This window comes from Eptatretus burgeri, chromosome 2, assembly GCF_056783735.1.
Source record: "Eptatretus burgeri isolate ZD-2024b chromosome 2, Ebu_testis_v1, whole genome shotgun sequence".
Taxonomy (NCBI): Eukaryota; Metazoa; Chordata; class Myxini; order Myxiniformes; family Myxinidae; genus Eptatretus; species Eptatretus burgeri.
Window position 1 is genome coordinate 75,067,336 of NC_140962.1, and position 25,457 is coordinate 75,092,792.

The window sequence follows — 25,457 nt, forward strand, 5'->3', positions numbered from 1 at the left end:
CCATACACGGAGTAGGCTAGATATAATTGTCTCTGGCCGGTAACCAAGCGGTCACTCAAACTGACTCATGATGCAGCTATGTCATTATCGGTAATGCCATTTGGCGGGGAGCCGTGAAGACAGGCTTGCATTGTCTTGACGGTAACAAAGTAACCAATGAAATACACCACAGATACCAATGTGTTTGTGCAACGAATATGTGTGATTATAAATTATGTTTTTTGGGAGATACTTTCAATTATAATATGAGATATTTCATTTTCCGTGGATGCTCCACGAACCCCCAGGACCCCAGGTTAAGAATCCCTGCTCTAGATGGTCAAGGGTCCAAGCTGTCTAAAGGCCCAGTCACACCTTGGCGTTTTAGCCAGCAATGGCAACGTATTAAAATGTATGTAAAACGCTGGCTTACGTTGAACTTTTGATGTTTTTTTTTTAAGATTCGGACGTATTCATAACGACTTGGTCTTATGCATAACATATTAGTAACGGACACAGACCGTTTCGTTGTGTTATAGATAACTTATACCAACGAATGCTGAACCTCTTGTCGGCCTTCACAATCTATGCCCAACGATAGTCTAACTTATGCATAGCACGCTGCACGCATCGCCGACGATGACGTGGCGTAGGTTATGAAAAGGCTGCCGCACAACGATTCAACTCATAACCGCCGTAGAAATGGAAGTGTCAACATCGCAGTCACACCTTGGCGATCTTGCCAGCATATGCCGACCTCTGAAAAATGCGTCTAAAACGCTGGCGCACGTCGAATACGGTATGGGTAAGTTTGGTATGCGTGAATAGAACGCTAAAGTACGCTATCATACGTCGTATTAAATGGAGTACGTCTTGTAATTTTAAACATGTTGAAAATTTTACGACGTACTTGCCGTATGACACACGCTCCGTATGCGATGGGAATAAGTTGTACGCACGATATGCGATCGTTGACACACGTCGACACACGTTACTTGAAAGGTGCTCATAAGTCGAAACGCGTCAAGGTAATGGTTAGCGTCAGTGTTCCAGACTCCCGGTTTTTTTTTTCTTCGGTATGACGGTGTTCAGTGTACAGTGCGGTTATGATTTAAATCGTTGAGCGGCAGCCTATTAATTATATTATATTATAACCGCACTAGAAATCGAAGTGTCAAAATCACCATCATACCGAAGGAAGGAAGAAAAAAAAACTTAAAAAAAAAAACCAGGGAGTCTGGAACACTGACGCTAACCATTACCTTGATGTGTTTCGACTTATGAGCACCTTACAAGTAACGTGTGTCGATGTGTGTCGCCGATCGCGTAACGTGAGTACAACACGTAACTCGTAGGTTAGAAATAAGTTTTGGGTAGCTAAACATTACCTCGACGTGTTTCGACTTATGAGTAACTCACAAGTAATGTGTGTCGACGTGTCAACAATCGCGTGACGTGCCTACAACTTATGGCCAGCATTATGCGGAACGTGTGAGTCATACGCTGGCATAAGTCTTAAAATTTCAAGCATGGAAAATTGGAGAACAACCGAAAAGTACAACCTTTAAAGCCACCGTACAACGACGTATGGCAGTGTTTTTCAGCATGCTCTCAATGTTATCAAAACTTACCCATAACGTATTCGACGTGTACCAGCGTTTTAGACAAATTTTCCAAAAATCGGCATAAGCTGACTCAAACGTCAAGGTGTGACTGGGCCTTAACATGTCTGAAGGGTGTAAGGGGTCCAATTGGTGTTAAGATCTAAGTGGTCTAAAGGGAGTCAAGGGACCGAAAGGGTGAAAGGGTCTTAAAGGTCTGGATGGTGTTCAGGGGCTTTAAGGGCCTAAAGGTTTTCAAGGATCTATAGCCCTGTTCTTCAATGCACAGCCCATGAGCCACTGGTGGCCTCTGGTGGCCTAAAGTGTGGCCCTTGACGTGCAGCCAATTAATACACAAATGTGAAAACACCCCATCATAATCCGCCATAAATGCTATCAAATTGACCTAATGGTTTCAAATGCGTATTGCAATGTGTAGCATAAAAGTAAAATAACGACATCAGGATATGGTTTCAGTATATAAACAATTATGCTTGCAGCATAGTTAACCACAACAAAGAAGAGTATGTGGAGGCGGGGCCGAAGAGCAGTCATTATGGAGTCCTGCAAGTGGTGGCAGCTCTCACACTGATGTTTTATCAGCAATAGTGGCCCAACCATAAAAATAAGGTGAAGATCACTGATCTATCGGGTCTCAAGGAGTCGAAAGGTATAGAGGGGTGTAAGTGGTCTTAAGGATGTAAATGTCTTAAGGATCTTCAAAGGTCTAAGGGGATCTTAGCAGTCAGTCTTAAGGGTCGAAAGGTTTAAAAGGTGCATACCAATAATACGAAATTAATCGACAGACGTGGAGTCGGTGCAACTGACATTCAAACTGCGTAATTAAGATCAAAATAAAGACCAATTGCTGCACAAAAAGGAAGCAAGACATAACAATACACACATCCACACACATTCAAACATATACATATACATACAAACATACATATAAACACAGATGATAGACATTGTTGCGGACCCGGAGTTGGGGTGAGAAGACCACGAGGGGGGGAAGGCTACCTCGGGTTCCCACCCGACTCTCCGGAATCGCAGGCCATCGCACAGTGATAACTCCGTGACACTGCGGGTCGCGAATTGACCATGAACGCCAATAACTCAACCACGTGACATGGGGTCCTCCGTCTAATGTTAACCGGTTACCTAAAATTGTCACGTGACCTAATTACCGGGGGACACGCCCTCGGTACGCCTTCTCCAAACCTGGCACCTTACCAGATCAGATGCAGCTGAATGTAACTGCCAAGGAACGTACTGGCTAGAAGAACGGATCGTTGGGAGGTAACGTCCCGGCTCGGCGAGGATATGAGTCATGCTGGATCAATGAGGGAAAAGACAAAAACGAGCTGGGAAAATTTCTATACAAGCATTTATTAACACAGGTGGGGAAAGGTATGTGGCACAGTGGATGGAGTTTATTGTTGTGTACAGCAGGGATATCAAAGAAATCGTGGGGTGCGACAAAAAGGCAAGCAACTTACAAAAGCACATAGAGCAGACTTGTCCTGTTATATCTTCTACACTCATAACTTAAGCTAGGACAGGCTCCAACGCACACACACACACACACACACACACACACACACACACACACACACACACACACACACACACACACACACACACAATGAAGACGTGATAATCAGAAGGAAGGAGAGGAGATGAGGACTGACCGCCTTGCGATGCCTTGCGTGGTCGGCTGACCGTGCTACCCAGTATGCTTTAGGGGATGCTCCGCTGAGCGATCCCACCTTGAGAGTCGGCGCATTGTCTCCTGCTAATTACTGTGCCGGAGGATCATGGAAGTGCATGGAAGCTATGAGGACTTAGATGCGAATGGTGAAGAATGTGGAAATAATTGCTCAGTGCGAAAGGTTCAAAGAAGATAGGGAGCGGAAGACGGGCCTTTTTCCCAGACATGGAAAACAAACTTATTGTGGAGTTTAAACATATATATGCTCGAGGACTGAAAATACCGGACGTAGTGGTGTGCACCTGTAATCCGGCTACTCGGAGGCTTGGGTTGGAGGATCGGTTGAGGACGAGAGCTCTTCGCTGGGCCACGCTATGAGAGGGTGTAGGGCAACCCGGAATCGTGGCGAAACCCAATCCTTATCCCTGTGTCGTAAGAGGCGACCAGGGTTGTGTCAGGAAGGGCATCCGGCGTAAAACCTGTGCCAAATCATAATGTGGATCATAACGGATGATCCGCTGTGGCGACCCCTAACGGGAGCAGCCGAAAGACGAACAACATGCTCGAGGACTGAAAGTGTATTTAGTATTTGTTTCCGAGGTATGGACAAATAAAATTTCAATGACGTGAAAACTGGTGTCTATGCAGCCAATCTGAAGAACATTTCCCATAATAAGCACGTCATGGATTTTTGAATATGTATAAGCACATATGGAAAATAAATGTATACGTCAGGCTTTTGGAATATAAGCACATCTGGAAAATAAGCGTATATGTGTTCTACTAAATCTAAAAATATGCGTATACACTTATTATCCAGATTCTACTGTGTAGTCGCACGGCTTCACGGATGGACGGATCTGTTTTTCCTTTTTATATAGCTACAATAGATATAGATTTGTATATTTTTGGGGGGTTGGGCTTATCTTACTTTGGATTCTCTCTTTTTCCTTCCTTGGCAACTTTTTTTTCTACATGTACAGGTCCAGCTCTTGTGACATCTGCAATTAATTCCAAACAGCTTATTCTGCATCACATACCACCGACCCCTCCCTTCCACCTTCTTTCTGAGATGTGTGCGTGCGCGCGTATTTGTTTTCACTGTTTTCCCAATGATGATTACCTCAAAACTAGCAGGCTACCAACTCACCAGTTAACAAGATTTGCTTTTTCTTGTGCATTCTGTGTTTGCACTTTAACATCGACCTTTGGAATAGCAAACAATATGAGTGCTGTAAAGCAAAGGATGCTGTGTCAGGGTCTCTTTCTTTGGTAAAATACAGAATGTGAAGTTGCAAATGCAATGGTGTACTGCATGATCATTTCGTTTAGAGCTCGCTGCCGTGACAGCATGAACCATGGCAAAGATGGTGTTCCACACTCCACAGATCATCGCTGTAAATACACTCATCAGTATGACAACAGAGTACTCACATGCAAGGTGAGTTGCATTTAAAATGGGATCCCCCTTTTTGGGAATGATACAGTCACGTGTGTTAGTGGAAAGCTCTCACTCTCATGGTGACTCAAAATGGGTACGTGCCCATTTTTGTGCCTACTGTAGGTAATAATACTGATGACTGTAGGTAATAAGTCTACCCAACGTATCTTCCCCTCCCCCTCTTTCTTCCCCACATCCCCTATTTATCCAATTCTCCCTCTATTTTGTACCTCAATCTTGCTGTCGGTGTGTTTCCCTCCTCTTTCTACTTCGGCGGGGGCAAGTGTAGCCACCATGGACCCCCCCACCCCCAGGACAATTGTTAATGGGTACCAAATTTTTCATTGGTATTGTTTCCTTGCCAATAAATCGAAAATTGAACCATTGCACCTCGATCAGTGAAACGAGCATATGTCACAAAATTTTAAAGGTAGAATAATAAAATTGGTGCCAAAATAGGGAATGTACATTTTCCCTTTAATACCCAATGTAGTTATGTTCATTAGCTCATTTGCATAATCATGAATATTCATTTAAATTAGAAATGTTGCTTAAAATTTGAAAATTGTTCACTTCAACACTTCTCAGAAATTATAGGAGAGGGTTATTGAAATCAAAATCTGCACAAATGCATTTGCAAGGCTATGACTATGACATTTTGTGACTGGGTCCTCGTGTTACATAGCCAAATTCAAGGCTATGACAATGATGCCCACTTTGTTACTCTGGAATATGTCTTTCAATCCTGACAAATATTACGCTCTCACTATTTTTCTCCGAAAGGACCATCTGGCAAATGTTCATATTTACTTTCTTCACAATTCTCTTGAGGAAGTTTAGTCATTCAAACTCCTGGGTCTCACTCTCAGCCATGATCTTTCTTGGGCAAACCTCATCTCAAAGTTGGCTTCCAAAGCCAGCCTCCGACTGAGTATCCTGTCATTCAAGTTCCTTCCTTGGTACAACTGTACTCCTATCCACTTATAAGGCCTTCATCCGCATATTGATGGAGTACTGCTCTCCCATCGAGGCTGGCTCCCCTGCTTCACATCTTTGTCAGCTTGACGCCTTTAAAATTATCAGAATCTCCCATGATGAAGCTGAGTCTATGGGCCTATCACTTCACCATCGCAGACAGGTTAGTGGTCTCTGTCTCTACTGACCCCTTTCTGGGCTTGCACCCTCTGCTCTATCCATGCTTTGTTCCCGCACCCCCTAGGTTTCTGTAGGACAGAAAAGGTTCACCATCAACCCCCTTCTGGTGAAACTACCTAAAACCAGGATTACTGCTCACCTCCACTCATTTGTTGTTTATCCCCCCCCCCACTCCCCACACCTGTGAAACCAACTACCTCTTCAATATCATTCTTCCCTCCAGGTTTTCAAGACTGCTGTTCACCACCATCTTAGATAGTCTCCAATCCAAAACCATGATCTTTTCTGCCCTCGTTGAACCCCACCCCAATCCCTCCTCCTTCCAAAATAACACTTTTCCCTTCTGAGAGTTTACTTCTGTATCTATCTTGTCCAGCCCATGCATCCTCTCCTGCTCCCCCCCCCACCCCCAACACCCATTGTTTGTCCACCTCCCTCTGTCCTGGCCTTCAACTCTACTGTTGGTGTTTACCCCCTTACTTTGCTGTTCCTTTTGTCTTGTTGCACCCTGACTCATTCAGTATACTCTTCCTAGCTCTTCTATGAGCCTCAACTCTGTATACAACATTAAAAAAATCCACAAGGGGCTATTCCAAATGATCGCCATGTCCAGGCATTGTATCCAATTTCATCAATGAAAAGCATATACTGGACATTCTGGTCAAGCACATGAGGTGTTTTTCGCGCATCAGGTATGTCTTCGGTCAGTTCGAGAGTCAGAAGCGCATACCATCAAGGCTTCTGGCAATGGTGTTCACAGATACATGGGGCTTGTTTGGCAGAGCAGATTGCAGGTTTTCCTTCATGCGAGTCAGTCAGAAGGGGATTGACATCTTGGAGATGCTGCAGACAATGCGGCATGTCATCATCTATCTTCACGTTAGGTTGCCAAAGGGAGGGCACATTTCTTATGCCGAGATTGTTGGCCAATTCTATATAGTCCAGCTCCTTGTTTTTGAAGGCATCAATGAGCCTATCCTTGTCTTCATCAGAAACCTTTCTAAAGTGACCATGGGCTGTCATTGATATTTGTGAATCTGAGCACATACAAATATAGATATGTAATGTCTCTCTCAACATTTTACAGATCTCAGAAGACATTCTTGTAAAGAGTATGATTGTTAGTGTCATAGGTCTACACATGCAAATGACACGTATGCAGCTTAGGTCAGAATTTGAAAGCGCATATTGTGAATTCCAATGCAGATTCATGATTTGAATGCCCAAATACCAACAGCTGCTGACTGGAGTGAAAATGAATGCAGTTCATGTTCCTTTTAAAGTGACTACAGGTTTAATGAAATTGAACAACCATTTTAGATATTTGAATGATCACATCAGGGATCATTCAATTTCAAAGGTAATTGAATGTCAAAAGAAATTGAATGATCACGCAGTCAACTTGAATGCCAAAAGATGAAAATGGCCAGGACAACCGAAACTATTATCATTGTTTATCACTATTTGGCACCACAAAATTTAAAAACCAGTTATCTACTTGTAAACCAAGATGTTTTCTTTAAGCACAACCTCCCTCATTCCCTCCCAACCCCCCAAACCCCCTTACCCCTGCCTCCAACCTACTGAAGATGTTTTTTTTTATACATCTTTTGTACAGAACAGAGAACTCCCCGATTGGTGGGACTTCACAGTTCCTGTTCCAAGGGTGTCCATTTATCATAGTTGGTGATCAGATGTGCCCTATCGCCTCTGTTGTTCTCTTCAATTGCCGTTTCATGTTTGCCATTTTGCAGTTTGATGCATTTAAGCTTTTTTGATTTTGTGTCTGTTCTTTGTGTTAAAATAACTTTTTTGATCAGAATATTCCATTAAATATTGAAAAAAAAAATGAAGTAGGTTAATGAAGGGTCGAAGTTTACATTGTAAAGATGACAATTTTAATGGTTTCATGACTGAAATTTTTTTAGCTTAAATTTTGAGGGTTTGGGGGTAAGAAGCTAGAGGTTGTTAGTTGAGTGAATGAGAATAAGTAAGCCTCGTGAGGGACAAATGGCTAGGAGGACAGGAGTGGCCAATTCCAGCAATGAAGAAGAGAAGTGATAGAGCACCGACTTGTTTGCAATAAGAGTGAAACAGGTCCTGCACCTCAGTCTTCTGTCAAGGGACTCTATTTACCTTCAGGGTATTTGATTCTACAGTTTCCAAGGGAGTAATGGGATCTGGTGACACCAGCCCACAGAGAAGAGCCAAACTCCATGGAGCTGTAGATAAAGGCCTTGTACACTGTGAGCAGTTGGGAGTGGGAAAATAATGACTTTTCTCACCAAGACTTTCCCTCTTCACTTCTGTGCTTTATCAACATCCAAGATTGCTGAGCTTCATGAAATTTGTTTTGCATGTATGATTCTTTCACTCAACACATGCTGACACTCCACTTTGTTTTGTTTCATTGCAAAGCAATGTTATGAAAATGGGCGGGAAGTGATCGTGGTCCCAAAAACTTCTGCCTCCTGTGATTCTCAGTGGCTGGCCCTTGCCAAGTATGCCTGGTCAGGGTAAGTGTCATGTTCACTCCTACCGAAGAACCTTTTTCTGTCCTATATCTCTCGGCTATTTGGTATATATAAAGATGCAATACAACCTGCACTAAATGTTTTTTCCTCCTTTAGATTTGTCCTTGAGTGTCCCAATTGTGGTGTGATCTACCGGAGTCGGCAATTCTGGTATGGGAACCAAGATCCTGAAGACACGGTGATCAGAACAGAAATAATTCACGTGTGGCAAGGGGTATGAAACACAACAACCTGGCCTGCTCAAACCTAAATGCATTGCTCTCCTGAATGAAACATCAGTCATTTTGGGATGTGTGCCTTTCCTCTTACTAGTTGCACAAAATATTTTTTTGAAAGCTTTCTCATGAACAATGGATTTTGCGATGAGTGTATGTTTACCACCATGGTAAATGAGGTGTGGCTGTAGACTTTTCGATACTTAACACTCAGAACGAAGCCCTTTGTACTTTTGCTGAATAAATTGAAATTCTTCATAAGACTTGCAATAATGGTAGACAAAAATAGGGATTCAAACAAAACATTCGTGTAATTTACTTGGTGGATTTATTAACTTAAAAAGCTTCAAATCGCCTTTTTCAATTTTCCTCAAAGTAAATATAAAGTAATGTCGTCCTCGTGGCAGTCCTAGTCTGAGGTTGTGTTCTCGAGCACAAGTTTGGCAGGTCGCGTCAAAGCTACCACAACGGTCAACTGCTTCGAAGATGTCCTTGCCGGATGACGTGTTTAAAAGCCACGATACCTTGCGAATTGGGAGTCCCAAACCGGTCCAGTGTCACACTAATAGGCATCACGTTACTGGATCTTAATTTAGACTAAGCAACCTAACCGACATAATGCGGTGTTATAAGCGGTGTGGACGACAACTAATTAATCCATTAACAGATCCTTAGAACCACCAAATGGAGCAACCACCACACCCATAATTGCCCCCGAGACCAGGTATATTTAATGAACAAATTATGGCATTGGGGACTGAGCAGTGTATGGCATGGGGGACTTTGATCATCAGTCCTTAACTGGGCCCATCAGACATGCCATGAGGGATGGTTATGAGTTAGAGGCAGGAAAGACAGAACTACCCGAGCTGTGCTGGCATGACACAGCTTGGATCCAGTGCAGTGGTGGGGGGGGGGGAGGCAGAGTGAGGGGTGTACAAATTATGTCTGAATTTCCACTTCTTCTTCTTCTTGCGTATGGCAGTTTAGCTGCCGGGGTAGCTGTCATTTATTGGAAGCATGACTGTGTCGCTGATGCAGTGCCCCTCTACCCGTACACATTGGTACTCATTTTGCTGACCTCAGAAGGATGATAGGCTGAGTCAATCCCCTGGTGTATTAATTCAGCGGCCAACAGGGCTTGAAATCAGGAGCCTAGGATCCCAAGCCGCCACCCTAACCACGAAGCCTACACCAGGCTTGAATTTCCACTCACGTGTGGTCATACAGTGGTTAGATGAACGCCGGCAGTCTCCCAGTCTTCATAATACTCAGCAAACAAAGTGACGGGAGTAATGGTGAAAGTGAAACCAAGATGCATGTGGCCAATGCTCCTTGGAATCCGGGTCAAAAACCCCGGCGGGACAAACAAAGCATTGCGCTTGGACATGGTGTTCAAACACAAAAATAAAAAACGGCATTGTTGATCGAGGTCTTGATTCCCAATGACTTTGGACTAAATGCCATAGAAATTAGGAAAATGACCAAATCCCAGGATCTAAAAAAATGAGGTCAATAGGATGTGGAAATTGAAGAAAGCTGAAATTGTACCAGTGATAGTTGGAGCCATACAGGAATGATGAAGAAAACCCTTACTGAGCACTTGAAAATCATTCCTGAGAATATCACCACAAACGAGCTACAAGTGGAGGCTGTCAGAGGTTCAGTGAAGATTTTGAAAAGAGCCCTTGGAACGAGACTATGAAAACGAAACTTCACCAAAAAATAGGAGGTGGAGATTTTGAGTTCTGGTAGAACTCTCTCTCACCTCCTGAAACCCACAATTGGAGATACCAACCAATGGATGTTTCTTGATAAGCTGAAAAGCAATTGTGCTAACTTAGTCATGTTAAATTGAATATTTGTAAATCTGAATGGTCTGCAGAGTCATCATCTTAATGGGCCTCTACTGCAGATGGTTGGAATTGCTACCATTGTGTTTGGTCAAGAAGTTAATTATTCTGGCATGGTATAGACCAAGGTGATTTAGTGCACTGTTTACAGGTGAATGGACTTATCCGTGAGAACCACAATGCGGCTCAGCGGTTGCTGGATGGTGTGAACCTTGTGGCACAGTCTGTGTCGGAACTTAGTTCTGGGCCCACGCGTATCATGACCGACTGGCTTACAGACCAAATTGCTCCATCATACTGGAAAGCAAATCACCTGGTCACGGTAAGAAAAAACCCCTCTCTCTTTTGATGCAAGCCAGAAATGTGAGGTTTCTTGAGTGCATTTCGTACCCAGCATTGGTGACCAAGATGGCACTTTTTTTCAAGTTATTGCAATTATTGCCATGTTGTAAGAGAGTTATCTGGAATTAAAAAAATGCAATGAAGCATGTCTCTGACATATAAATTTATGAATCCTTTGACAAACTAGGAATAAAATAGTCTAATGAGTTCCATTAGATACTGGCCTGTCTTTAAATGCAAGCTGGGTTTGGTTAATGCATTGTAAATTGAGAGTCGGAATTGGGGAACATTGTGGTGGGACGTGCTGTCGCAACCTTTTACAAGTGATTGAGTTGCAGGATGTCGTGTTGGAGGGCTGGAGGCCGTTCAGATCTGATACACCAGCGTGTGGTTTTACGCGTGAAGGCCTGGATATACCCCCTTCGTGTTCTGCTGCTTGTGGGAGGAGTGTCCCATTTGAAACTAGGGACAAGCACCTTGAGGACAGAGGTCACCATCTTGCAATGCACTGTAAAAGTGCTGAATTTATCGAATGCACGACATTAGTGTGCAGTTCGCCACTTTAGGGAGGCATCATGCCGGTTAAAATGCAAGAGGGCTTCGCCTGTGCCATCATCAACTGATTCAACCATTTAGTGGATGATTATTCAAATCTGCTCTATTATAAATGCCAATAAGGTCAATAGAGGATCTAGGGGGTCTAACAAGGCAGCTGCATTGACCAAACAACCTTCTGGGGAGGGCGAAGCACTTTTACCGAGTCCTGTTGCAAAGATGGAGCCACTGATTCAGCTTTCTATTGTCAGATTAGGGAGGGAGAGTCAGCAGCGAGATCGCCAGTGGTATGGCTTCGGCTACCTCAGGTTCCCATCAGACTCTCCGGAATCACAGGCCATCACACATGGATAACTCCATGACACGGCGGGTCGCTAATCAACCGTGAACGTCAATAATTAAACCACGTGACTTAGGGTCCTCCATCTAATAGAAACGGGTTACCTAAAATGGTCACGTGATTTAATTACCGGGGGACACACCCTCGGGATGCCTTGTTCAAACCGGATCAGATGCAACTGAGCGTAACTGCCAAGGATGTTCTGGCTCGGAAACAGATCGTTGGGGGATAACGTCCCGGCTCGGATAGGATACTGACCATGCTGGACCAATGAACGAAAAGACGAAAACGAGCTGGGAACATTTCTATATAAAGCATTTATTTACAATTAGGCGAGGAAAGGTATGTGGCACAGTGAATGGGGTTTATTGGTTTGTTCAGCAGGGATATCAAGAAATTTGTGGGGTGCGACAAAAGGCAAGCAATTTTCAAAAGCAGACACAGAGCAGACTTATCCCATTATATCTTCTACAATCTTAACTTATGTTACGACAGGCGCCATCACATACATACACACACAAACTCGATGAAAATTAGTTTGTCAGAAGGAAGGAGAGCAGATGAGGACTATCAGCTTCACAATACCTGGCACGGTCGGCCGACCGCGAAATCCAGTACGCTTTGGGGGACACTCCAATTGAGCGATCCCACCCTAAGAGTCGGCACGTTATCTCCTGCTTAATCACTTTGCCGGGGCTCGTGGAAACCTGTGCTCCACACTGGTCCAGAAGAACGTCTGTCGCACACCAACCCCGAGTGTAGATGCAGCGACAGGCAGACAAGGTGCAGTGAAGAGAGGGCGGAGCAGAGAGGCTGATAATTGGGCGAGGCAGGCAGGTGGATGAAGTGAGAGAGACAGACACAGACACAGACCAAAGAAACAAACAAAAAAAAAAACAGCTTCGCGATCCTCCTTTTATAAGCCCTGGGAAAAGGGTGTGATGACAACCTGAAGTGACGTGCCATCACCTGAATCGTGCTCTCCTATTGGGTTGCGGCCTCGCCCTGCCAGCCTTCTGGGGCCGGAAGCGGTCTCATTCGCACATCTAGCGTGACACGGCCCAGGGCTTCTCACCACCCCGCGACTCCCATCACCAGTCCTGCCCTGTTCTGGTGACTGGATGAGGGTCGTGTTGGTCCCACATGCCCATTCGGGGCACCCCTGGTGAGACACGGCCGGCGCTGCCAACGCGCCTGGCCCGTCCCCACGCCACCCGAGTGGCCTGGGCCGTGTGGCACGCGTCTGCTTGGGGGCGAACCGTTTCGATGCGGAAGTGCGAGGAGGCGCATGATGATTTTTCGCATGTGCAGGAGATGTTGGTGTTCGAGGTGGTGAGCTTTTGGTGAGTGAAGGTTGAGTAAGGTGAGACGCCGTTGTAAATTGGCACGCAGATTTGAATGAAAGGACACGCCTTGCGTGTGCTTGTTCATGTGGTAATTCTCTCATAGGGCTGCGCGGGTGTCTGTTATCGTGTATGTGTGCTTGCTTCGATTTGTGTAATGGATAAAAGGAAAGGGTTGGATGGAAATCAGGATTGAAGATAGTTATAATTATTAGTCCTAGCTATTAGACCCACGCAACGCACTTCGTCTCGTTAACCCATTATACATGAGGGGAAGGTCTGACTGCACAAAGACGAACAAAATAACTGCCTGGGGATCACGATGTTGGGTGCCATTGCCTTAGAGGCATGCGATTTTGCAGAACCGCAACAATATATTACCATCATTTCATCTGCACCATGTGTAACAATGCAAGAGTGGGTGTTGTCATCTCCACACATCTTAAAAACAAAAATTATTAAGGGTATCTTCTCAACCTTTAGTGGAATAGCAATGGGGTCATGACTATTTCTATCAACCAACGGATAAATTGTGCAGTTAAAATTTCCTGCAATACAAATAAAAGCAGTTGTATCCACAGTTGTTGCAATGTCCCATCGAGTGTAAAATGACATTTGAGATCATTCGGTGCAGAAACATTCACAACAATAATCTTGAGTATAACAAAAAAAACTCTGCAGATAAGAGATGCCCTTTTTAGATTTCTTTAAAGGAAACCTGTTGAACGTGAATGTTGTGACTTCGGCAAATGGAAATGCCGGCTCGAGGTGTAGAAAATCCCCTGAGCCACCACTGCTCCTTAAAGAGTTCCCCCAATTGGCTATTTGAGTATTTATAGCATGGGTTTCTTGCAAGAGAATAACGTCAGCTTTTGCTTTTTGTGTAGCTTGAATGGTTTATACCCCTCGTAATGGGGCATGGCCCCCGTTTATATTCAGAGATATAACATCTAACTACGCTACCAGTCAAAATTTTTAGAACACCCCCATTCTTCCAGTGTTTTACTGAAATTTAAGCAGTTTAATGTTTCACTATACTCTGAAATCAAAGCATAGAACAAATAATTGCAGATAAAAAAGAAATCATGGGATGGTTTTGTTGAACCAAACTTAATCTAAATTTTTGACTCATCAAAGTAGCCACCTTTTGCAGATATAACAGCCAAACATACTCATGGCATTCTTTCTGCAATGGAAATCAAATATTGTTCGGAAAGTTCTTCCCAACACTGTTGCAGAAGTTCCCACAAATGTGTTGCACTTGTAGGTTGTTTTGCTTTCAACCTTCTGTCCAGTTCATCCCAAGCCAGCTCGATGGGGTATAAGTCTTGAGACTGCTGGCCATTCCGTGATTTGAAGCTTACCATCTTGTTCTTTTCTTCAAAGATAGTTCTGACATAGTCTGGAGGTATGTTTTGGGTCGTTATTTTGCTGAGGGATGAACCCCTGACCAACTCGGCATACACCTGAGAGTATTTCATGGCGCTGCAAAATGCTGTGGTAGCCCTTTTGGTTCAGGGTGCCAGTCACTCTGTGCAAGTCACCGACTCTGGATCCAGCAAAAGAGTCCCAGATCATCATGCTTCCTCCTCCATGTATGACAGTTGGTGTCACACACTGAGGAACCATCCTTTCGCCTCCTCAATGATGTACAAAAACCCTGCGTGATGAACCGAAGATTTCAAATTTTGATTTATCGGTCCAGAGACCTTCCAATTTCTAATAGTCCACTGGCAGTGCCTCATGCCCCAGGCAAGCCTCTTTTTCTTATTTTGCCATCTTAGCAATGGCTTTCTTACTGACACTCGACCTGTCAAACCTGCAGCTCGAAATCTTCTCTTCACAGTTAAAACTGAGACTTCTTTACTTCGACCAGTGTTAAGTTGTGCTTGAAGCTGCTGTCACGTCAGCCGCCTATCACGCAAGCTGTTGACTCTCAGAAACTTGTCTTCTGATTGTGTTGTGGCTTTGGGTCTGCCAGACCTCTTCCTCTCAGAGTTTAAACCACCAGAGTTCCTACAGTTTCCAAGTGCCTTTTGATGGTGTAGAAAACTGTACTCACTGACACCTTGGCTCTTTGCAATTTCTCTTGAGGAAAGACCTGCACTTTTATGGGTTATCATGGTCTGTCTGTCTTCCTTTATTAATTGTCTTTTTCTTGCCATTATGATAGCAATATACTACTTCCTGCAGTGAAATATTGTCCAAATAATGCTTTAGACTTTAGAGGGTGTAGCAACACAGTCTGTTCCAACACTGCTTTTACACAGACAGAGGGTTTGTAACTAATCAACAAAAGTTGGGACACCTGTCGCAATTGTTTGCATCAACTTTAAGGCTTAATTTATTTCCATTGCTGCAGAACAGCTGCAGTTGATAACCCATTACTTGTTTCCTGAAAACGGCCTTTTTTAACAACTCTGAAATTTACATTATTTTTCAGTATTGGTAACCTAAACTGTTTTTTTTTTTAACCTCTGGCAGTTTACCGCTTAAGGCCCTGTAACACCTTGACGTTTTAGCCAGTGTATGCCGACATATGAAAAATTTGGCGAATACGCTGGCACACGCCGAATACGTTATGGGTAAGTTTTGTACACGTTAAGAGCACGCTGGCATACGTCGTAGTATGCCGAGCTCGTCGACAAATTTTAAGCATGCTCAAAATTTTTTGACGTATGCCAGCGTATGACTCACACGTTCCGCATACGCTGACAATAAGTTGTAGGCACGTTATGCGATCGTTGACACACGTCTCATAAGTAACTTGTAAGTTAGTGAGTTATGAGTAACTTGTAAGTTACTCATAAGTCGAAACACGTCGACGTAATGTTTAGCATACCCGAAAATGATTTCTAACCTATGAGTAACGTGCTTTGAACCTATGTGTAACGTATCTCCAACGCATATTGACGTATTTGACGTCTTCCGGACTACCTCAGAACTTACTGAACGTGTTTCTAACTTACAGCTACCGTATAATGGCGTATTGGCAGCGTTTAGGGGAATTCGTATATAAAAATGGGCTTCACAGGAGGAACCCGTCAGTGTTCCAGACTCCATGGTTTTTTTTTTTTTTTTCTTCGGCATGACGGTGATGTTAACATTTCGATTTCTAGTGCGGTTATGATTTAAATCGTTGAGCGGCAGCCTATTAATAGACTACGCCACGTGATCGTCGGCGATACGCTGCCGCGCTATGCATAAGTTAGACTATCGTTGGCCATAGGTTGTGAACGCTGACAACACGCTAAGCATTCATTGGTATGTTATCTATAAGTTATCGAAACGTTCTGTGTACGTTACTAATACGTTATGCATACGTCCAACTCGTTATTATACGCCCAAAACTGAAAAAACATCAATAGTTCAGCGTACGCCAGCGTTTTAGATACATTTTAATACGTTGCCATTCGCTGGCTAAAACGTCCAGGTGGACGTTTTGACAATTTAAAAACGAGAGACATTCAATTGCGTCATACCATTTTTCAAAATGACACCGCAAAACCAGCAACTATCGAGGACACCTCTTCACAATGGTTGTACCTCCCTCCCCCCCCTCCACCCAATGCAAGTGGGGGGCCTTTAGCTTTGTACCATTTCAGGTTATTTACTGGATTTGAACTGCTTAAATTTTTGTAAAAACTGAAAAATGGGGGTGTTCTAAAACTTTTGACCGGTAGAATACATCGTTAATTTTTTGTTGTGGGGAGGGGGGGGTGCGGTGAGAGTCACCTTCCACGTTTAATTCCTTATTTGCCTTTGTGTCGGCTTTCCTTTGATGCTGAAATTCGGTGTCAGAGATTTCCACAGGATTTTCTTTGCAGCAGAGGCTTTGCAGCTGCATCAAAGCCTGGATATTAGGAAAATGAACCTTAATTTGCATAGGGTGTTGTTTAAAAGTTTCTTTCAAAAATCTGACAATACTCTGTTTTGGTATTTTAGAACGCTTTTCTTCCTCTTGAGGTGCACTCAAAGCTTCTCTCAAACAGTAAAAAAGGCTATCAAACGATGCAACCGTTTCATCATGGTCACTTTGTTTTGTCGAAGGTCACGGTAAGAAAACTGACATTTCGTTTTCTGACACAGTGACTGACATTTCTTTGGTAAGTGTTAGTAAGTTCTTCCTGTTGAACCTGCACAGAAATACCTACTCTATCACCATATAACTTGGGTTCCTCATCCTCTTTATCCTCATGCATCATCACAATGGGTTTGGAAGAACCATTACTCACTATGCTCAACATTTTACCAACAATAAGTTGTTCACTTTCACAAGTTTGATTTTAAACTTCAGAATTTCCTTTTCATTTTTTGTGAGCAAGTGGTACAGCGTTGTTCTCAGCCATCGTCCCACCACCTTGCTCATTTTCATGTGAAATACTACCTTGATACTTTGAGACATTTTCTGTCTGCTCCACGAACACTTTACCATCCTTATCCTCATTCCTAGGACTTAAAAGGGACTGTTTCAAATATTTCCATGAAGCCACATCCACAACCTGTTGCTCTTCACAAATAATTTCCTCTCGAGGTTGTGGCTTCTCTCCGATGTGAGCTGGCTCATCGTTTACCTGATGCACAGCTATACTGACTGACTCATCATTTATACTTTACATGATGCACATCTGTATTGCCCCCATCAGCACCACTCTTTGCTGTACTTGGTGTTTCGGTATAGACTCTTGCACTGCAGGTGCATCGTTTAGAGTCCTCTCCAAGTCACGAGGGACCATATGGACACACTCGGCAGTATTGTCGTAATGTTTTCTCCACATAAGGACAATACTGCCTCATGTGTCCATCTGCACCACACCCATAACAAATCAACCTCTTCCTTGTCGCAAAAATCCTGTGCTGACGTTTTGACAATTTAAAAACGAGAGACATTCAATTGCGTCATACGATTTTTCAAAATGACACCGCAAAACCAGCAACTATCGAGGACACCTTTTCACAATGGTTGTACCTCCCTCCTCCCCTCCACCCAATGCAAGCGGGGGGCCAAATCTGCCCAATTCTTCCCTGCTATCAGGATTAATCAGGGCAGCGCGGTCATGATCAGAGTGGCGATCAATCCCCATGGACCGGCCTTTTGCCTCTTGTGTCTGTCTCTCTAACTGTCGTGGCACTGACTTTGTGAAGGCCAGGGTACACTGTGGTATAGCCTGCAGGCATGCAGGGCGGGGCATGATGAGGGGAGGAGTGGTCGTGGTGGTCATCGGGTCTGCAAGGGATATAAGGTGTGCGCGCCGCCTGAGGCGTTGTAGGAATGCTGTAGTCGCCCGGCTTGTGCGTGTGCTGCATACGAAATAAAGGGGAGCCGCGGGCAAAGTACGCCCGCGCTCGCGCTTGTGAAACACAGCCCGGCTCGACTGTTCCCCCGCTCGTGTCTGCCTGCTAAGCATCTTCTATCAGTACATCACAGTTGGCTGACGAGGATCTTCGGATCGGCGTGTGCAGGGCGGCAAATAACCCGTGCGGTTCCAGGCTACGGAGCCAAGGGTCTCGCCAGCACGAGCATGGCAGAAGGTCGGGGCACGGCGCACGAACGCGTGCCCGCCTTCGTCGGAATCGACTTCGGCCACGTCGAGTGGGCAACGGCCGCGCTCAGTGTTCGTTTTATTGAGGCACGTCAGATCGGGGGAATGATTTCTGCAGAGCCACGGCTAAAGATCGAGGACACGCGGTTCGGCTCGGACGCGGCGTGGGACGTCGCGCGAGCTCTGAAGAATGTCCGGGGTCTCGATGGTCGGGGCACAGCAGATGGTCCGGGGGTCAGTGCGATGGGCCAGGCACGCACGGCCACGTGCACGGTCTGCGGCGCGGGTCGTGGGCGAGCGTTGCAAGGCAATCACTCGGACGGCGGTCTGAGCACTCGAGGTCGTCTACGGTGTGTGGGCCGAGGATCATCGCCCATCGTTAGTCATAGATGGCGGTGACGCCCCGGGTCGAGTTTTGCAGCCGGGGCACAGAGATTCCAGCGACCCGGAGCGGGAGATGCTGCCCATGTTGAACCTGGTTTCAGTTGGTCCTACGGTGACAGGACCGATGCCAGTGAATGTCGAAGTGATCGGGGCACTGATCGGGTGTCGAATTGAGTCCGCTCGTGCTGCCCGCGCATCGCGCGCGTACACCGACGAAGCGGTTGCGCCGCTTGCAGCGCCCGACGTCTCGGTGCTTTACCGGGGGCGAAGCGCCCTACTCACGGTGTTTGTGGGGCGAGGGGAGGGGCCCGTCCTTTTGGGTCGGGACTGGCTGGCGCACCTCGGGCTGGATCTCCAGTTCGTACCTCCAGGTGTGCCGGTGCTCTCTTCGATGCCTTCGTCGAGTACCGAGGGCGAGGTTCGGGCAGTGGGAGCCGCGTCCATGCAATGGGAGCGGCCGTTCGTTGCTGCCTGCGGCGGTGATGTACGGTTCGGGAGCGGCGAGAGCCGTAGCAGCTCTCGCGATGAGTTCCCGCGCTCCGGCAGCGTTCGTGAGGCAATGTGCGCCGGTGTTGTTCGGGCAGCTTCAACAGGTTGCGGTGAGCCCGTGGCGTTAAAGGAAGTCGCGAGTCACAACATCGAGTCAACAACCAAGAGACGGACTCGTGATGTGGGTTGTGGGTTGCTGTTCATTGCATATTTGTTTTTCATTGCTCGAGTGATGCGGTTTAACGTTGTTGAGATAAATGCCAGCAGTTCCCGTGTGAGAGTGAGTTTGGTGGAGATCAATCGATGGGATTTGTATTATGATCAATGTGATGTGGGGACTTTGAGAGAGGTGGGGGCGAATAAAGAAGGTTTATTGGCCTCCAGTTGCCCCAGGCCGCGGGTGGTTGTTTTGTCGGGTGCTGGGATTTTATTAAAAGAACGCGCTGTACGGAAAAATGAATTTGCAATGGTTCAAATGTTATTCCTATTGATTTATAACGAGCTTATGGTTGAAGTGTGGTTTAAAGGGAATTGCTACCGTCTAACTGCCGTGTGGGTCTCGAAGATCGACTCGGAGCCAGGGCTGGTGCGCTGGTCGGCGTTACCCCCGCCTCTGGTTGCGGCAAGGTCAGACATGCCTGGCGCCGGGGGCGCAGCTCTCTGTGTTCGCTCAAGGCCGTTTTGGCCATGCGGTGGAATCTTAACTGATTGTGGTGCGTGGATTGTTGTGGAGCATTGGTTGCATCCAGCCAGCGGCGTTGTTCAGCGCCCCCTTCCAAGGTCATTCGGGGCTGGCGCTGGCGCCACGGCTGCCAGACAGCGAGCTTCCGGCCTCTGAATGTTATCTGCTTCAAGTCTGGCTGGGGGAGATGGGCCGCCTTGTGGGCCGGAGGCGTTTGATGGTGCTGGGGGGAGGTTTGCTCGGGAGGTCGCCGCGACCTCGGCAAAGGCCGTGTAAGCGTGGGCCGCCTGGGGCCGTTTTTGCTGCGTAGTGCTGCTGTGCTTCTCGTCTTGCTGCTTCATATCGGTAACGCGGTCAGAGTTTGGTGGGTGCTTTGTGCACCTCCGTCTTTGGAACCTGGCCTTTGCTGCTCCACTCGCTCGCATCGACGCATTATATGATGTGCTGTGCTGTTATACTTCGCTGTTTTCATTTTTTGTGCCTTGTCTACTATTATACCGTAGTCCTTCGTGCTGTTTATGCTTATTATGATGGTGATCATTTAATAATCATACTTTTAGGAGGGAGGAGTGTGGTATAGCCTGCGGGCATGCAGGGCGGGGCATGATGAGGGGAGGAGTGGTCGTGGTGGTCATCGGGTCTGCAAGGGATATAAGGTGTGCGCGCCGCCTGAGGCGTTGTAGGAATGCTGTAGTCGCCCGGCTTGTGCGTGTGCTGCATACGTAATAAAGGGGAGCCGCGGGCAAAGTACGCCCGCGCTTGTGAAACACAGCCCGGCTCGACTGTTCCCCTGCTCGTGTCTGCCTGCTAAGCATCTTCTATCAGTACATCACATACACCATCCTGGATGTGGGGGATCTCTGGGTCACTCCAGGAAGATGAATCAGCTGTCTCTGTCCCACGGACTTGTTTGATGGAACTGTCTGGGGCTATACAATAACAACTACTACTACTACTACTACTACTACTACCACCACCACCACCACCACCACCACCACCACCACCACCACCACCACCACCACCACCACCACCACCACCACCACCACCACCACCACCACCACCACTACTACTACTACTACTACTACTACTACTACTACTACTACTACAACAACCAAAATTGTCTAAACGTTTCGGTGTGTTTAAGTTTTCCATCTGTTTTGCGCATGTAAGCTTTGTTTATTCAAGACACCACAGTACTGTACTGACTGAGCTTTTGAAGAATTTCTTCATTTGATAGCATCGGTAGGACATTGGATAATATTTTCTTTGAGGCAAGTGTTTCATGACAAAACCAATACAAACTGGTCATCACCCAGAATGAGTGTGCAACGTTGTGTGCGAAGTGGACTTGCGGGACAAAAATGACAACCTTTTGGTTCATTCAGGACGCTGCCCAAATGTTCTCATAACCGATCAATTCCCTGATCAAAAGGAGAGTTTCCTCCAGTGAAATGCCTCCTGGCGGAACGAAGCACACACATGCCGTGCTCAGCCATTAACACCTCATTGGTGTTGCGACCAATAGTGGGGCGGCTTAGCCCAAATATTCAAAAGAATTGTGCATTTTGTGATACAAGCACCAAATTTGGCAGAAATGTACATTAATATATTGCGAACATTTTCAGATATTGGGCCACTTGAAATTCTCTCTTTATGTCCGCCATATTGGATTTCAAAATGGCCACCACTTGAAATCTACATTTGCTATTATCTCTGGACGTAATGCAGCTATTGACTTGATTCTGGTATCTAAATGTATGTTTTTGGGGGCAAGGAATCCAATGGTACCATTTTCAACTTAATATTATCCATCACAGTCTGTTATATAATTTTATTTGGAAATTATCTAGGCAAATATTGGATTCAACACAATACTTTGAAAAGAATGTCAGTTCTGTAAATGTCTTAGGTATAATACTGACATGCTACATGGTTTAGTATTTGAGGCTAGGTGTACTGGTATCTGAGGCTAGGTATATACCGGTACTGAAGATACGTGTACATAAACAGTGTCATGTTAACAAGTTCAGCATTGCCACAAGTACATGTATGTTGTTGACTCATCATCATGTGCAGTCCCCTTCACACACACAGAGGGCTGTGCACTGAAGGGCAGCCTTTTTGCACTTGCAGCACCTCACACACCCTTTCTTGCACTTGCAAGAAACCAGCTCAATGCAGCTGTGAGCTGCCTCAGTTAGCCTGGTCCAGTAAGGTGTGTACTGTCCTTCTCCAGTCCTTAACCAACCCCAGTTGGTTGGTGGAGGGAGCTCTGGTGCTGGCAGCAGTATCTGACCCCACACATGTCCACCTTGATATACTGCCCTCTTGACATGTTCCTCCAGAGCTGCCTTCATTGGAGGGATGAGCTGCACATTGTTCTTCCTTGCGAAGAGTTTCCTCCTGGCCTTGTCAATGTCTGTGCATTTGCTGGTTCGATCATACAACAGGATCACGAACCTCTCGATGATGCGCATTGCATCGTCTGGTATGTCACGAGGTGCAGAGGACAGCAGCAGCAGCACCTCAGTGAGTTATGGCAGTACCGTCCAGACTGCCCATGCAGTCTTCTTGCCATGTCTATGAAAATGATCATTATTTCAAAAAAAAAATTCATTATATGAAAAAAATATATATAATGATCGAGGTACATCATTAACGATCCCTGCCTGAGAGAACGCACATACACTAGAACCAACAGCTCTAGTTCCAGCATGGTTGCCCAGTAGTGAAACTGGGGGATGTCTTCTCCTCTCTGGCAACACCAGTCTTCAAACTCCGGAAGGTCCTCTGCATCCCTGGTTTCTCCCAGACAGTAGTGGTTGTAGGCACGGTGTTGCAGGATGTACAGTGCTGCTGCAGTCACTTGATGTGCTCTTCTTGTGCGCAAGACATGGGATGCTCGCAGGAATGAGTCTGCTGTCCCTGCTGTCGCAATCTCGGCTTGCACCCAACCACTCCCTTTCAGCCAGTCTCCCAGTGTCCTCAGTGCCACCATCTCTATGTGGAGGCCACCAAACATCACCACTATCTGGTCTTCACCATAGCTCTCTGGCCACTTCCACTGTATCTGCTTGGCCAAAGCAAACAGTGGCTGATCAACGGTGACCACTGGTGTCTGTCCAGGATTCAGGTGTTCCACAGCATTCTTCATGACGTCCATTGAATGCCAAATCATGGCCACTGTGTGGGGATCATGTGTGAGTGCCGGATCACTGTGTGAGTGCCGGATCATGGCCACTACCATTGGATTCCTTGCCCCCAAAAACATACATTTAGATACCAGAATCAAGTCAATAGCTGCATTACGTCCAGAGATAATAGCAAATGTAGATTTCAAGTGGCGGCCATTTTGAAATCCAATATGGCGGAAATAAAGAGAGAATTTCAAGTGGCCCAATATCTGAAAATGTTCGCAACATATTAATGTACATTTGTGCCAAATTTGGTGCTTGTATCACAAAATGCACAACAGGTTTGCTATGCTGCTACAATACAACAGCACTTCGACTATTACTGGCCATTTTCAGTAACTAAAAAGATAAATGGTAAGGTTTCTCAAGTAAATAAGGTTTCCAAAGCCTAAGGAAACTTTAAGAAAAAAAAACGAGTGATAATTGCTTTGCAATACATGCCCCCTACCAATGTGATATTTTCTTTGTCCAAAAAGGGCATAACTGTGAAAAATGAAATGTCCTGAAACTCAAACATTGAAATGCACGAGGAAACACATTGGCTACAAGAGTAGAGGAAGTCAGTAAGCCAAGTGTGGAGTTGGCCTTGGAATCCATAGGCAGAGTGTTTGGAGAGACACATGGGATGCCAGACTGTATCAAAAGCACGAGATATGTCCAGAGAAATGGCTCTGATTTCATGTCTCACATTGAAGGTTTTAGCCAAATGTGAGAGGCCTTTTAAAATTCAATTTGACAACTTAAAAATAAAAATAAAGCTATGGAAAAGAGCAATATTACTTTTTTGCTAATAGTGAAACCATAACAATTCTTCTTTGTTCATAACATGAAAAAAAATGTGCTTTTCCCCAAATTAATGATTCTGCAGCTACAATTACCATTGATGCCATTTTGACACTCTATCTGCTTTTGCTTGTTCTCCTCCCACTTCCCACAATATGCTTAATATGCTGATACAATCAGGAATGCTATAAATGCAAGCGTCCATTTCAAGAAAAAGAGACGAAGCACCACTGCCGTGCTTGTGGAGAGGGTTTCTGCAGTCCTTGCTCCTCACACACTTGGCCTGTTCCAGAGCGAGGCTGGGGATCGGCGCCAGTGCGTGTGTGTCAGAACTGCTTTCACGATTACTCAGCTGGACAGGGTAAGGCCTGGGAATTTTTCCCCCAATAGTAATTTAATAAAAGTGTTTTGAATCTCGCAGAGTGAAATTATTCTTTCCGGGCAAACAGCACCGGTAACTTCCGGAGCGGTGCGGCTGTCTGCCGTCGAACCAGGCCCAAAGGTTAGCGACCCCGGTGAAGAGGACGAGAGCTCCGCTGTGATGGCACGGAAGGTTGGGGAGGCTGTGCAGAGCACCTTGGGCGTCGTCGCTACGGCCATTGACTACCCTCTAGGTAATGACAGCCTGCAACATTGCAACTCCTCATATAATTGGTCATCATTTATATAGCCTACAAATAAAATAATCAATAGAATGTTTATCCTCCCAGATATAACTTGGTTATTAACTGGTAATTGGTACCTACACAGGGTTGATATGTGGCAGGAACCCCCTATTGGTCAGGAGCCCTGCAGAAATTGCTGGTGTGGGCATGGGGTTTATGGTCACCATTGAACCCCTGTGCCACATCAGTTTAGAGGTGCCAGAAGTAACATAAAAGCCTCCAATGGACAGTGGTCAGATCCCTTTCTGTAGGGAATCTACTCTGCCTGATGATGGTCAGGGGTCCCCAACGTTTTTGCTGTGCCAAAGCATCTGGCCCTGTGGGATAGGATGTGTTTTCGTATGACCATGAAGTTTACGTCCAATGTACATGTGTATTAGTTTGACCATGTACTTTCATCTTGGCACCAAAGTTAATGTCCCGAGCTTTGTTATAAGTGTTTCTTTTTAAATCTTTTTTTCTGCAAAATATGTATATATTTTTTTAAACGACAAGAACGGCACTCTTCGATGGCACATTGTCGACAAATATGCCTCCACCCACATTATTATTGAAGGCTTTTATGTAAAAAAAAATATGGCTGCCGAACCATGTGTCAGATGACATCATTTTTTTCTCCCCCATACAATTTAGCCTAAGATGACCCTC

The 25,457-nt window shown here is 45.4% G+C and overlaps 1 protein-coding gene across 3 annotated transcripts in view; it reads left to right on the forward strand.

Moving 5' to 3' along the window:
- Positions 1-25,457, forward strand: part of ZFYVE1 (zinc finger FYVE-type containing 1) — a 96,740-nt gene that overhangs the window by 61,288 nt on the left and 9,995 nt on the right. For 2 of the 3 annotated variants that reach the window (XM_085869880.1, XM_085869882.1), the window contains exons 6-11: positions 4,624-4,732; positions 8,306-8,403; positions 8,518-8,635; positions 10,641-10,811; positions 24,325-24,505; positions 24,594-24,758. In XM_085869880.1, the coding sequence (XP_085726006.1) occupies positions 4,624-4,732; positions 8,306-8,403; positions 8,518-8,635; positions 10,641-10,811; positions 24,325-24,505; positions 24,594-24,758 (842 nt within the window). The remainder of the gene's footprint in view (positions 1-4,623; positions 4,733-8,305; positions 8,404-8,517; positions 8,636-10,640; positions 10,812-24,324; positions 24,506-24,593; positions 24,759-25,457) is intronic. The other variant, XM_085869881.1, reaches the window with a different exon arrangement.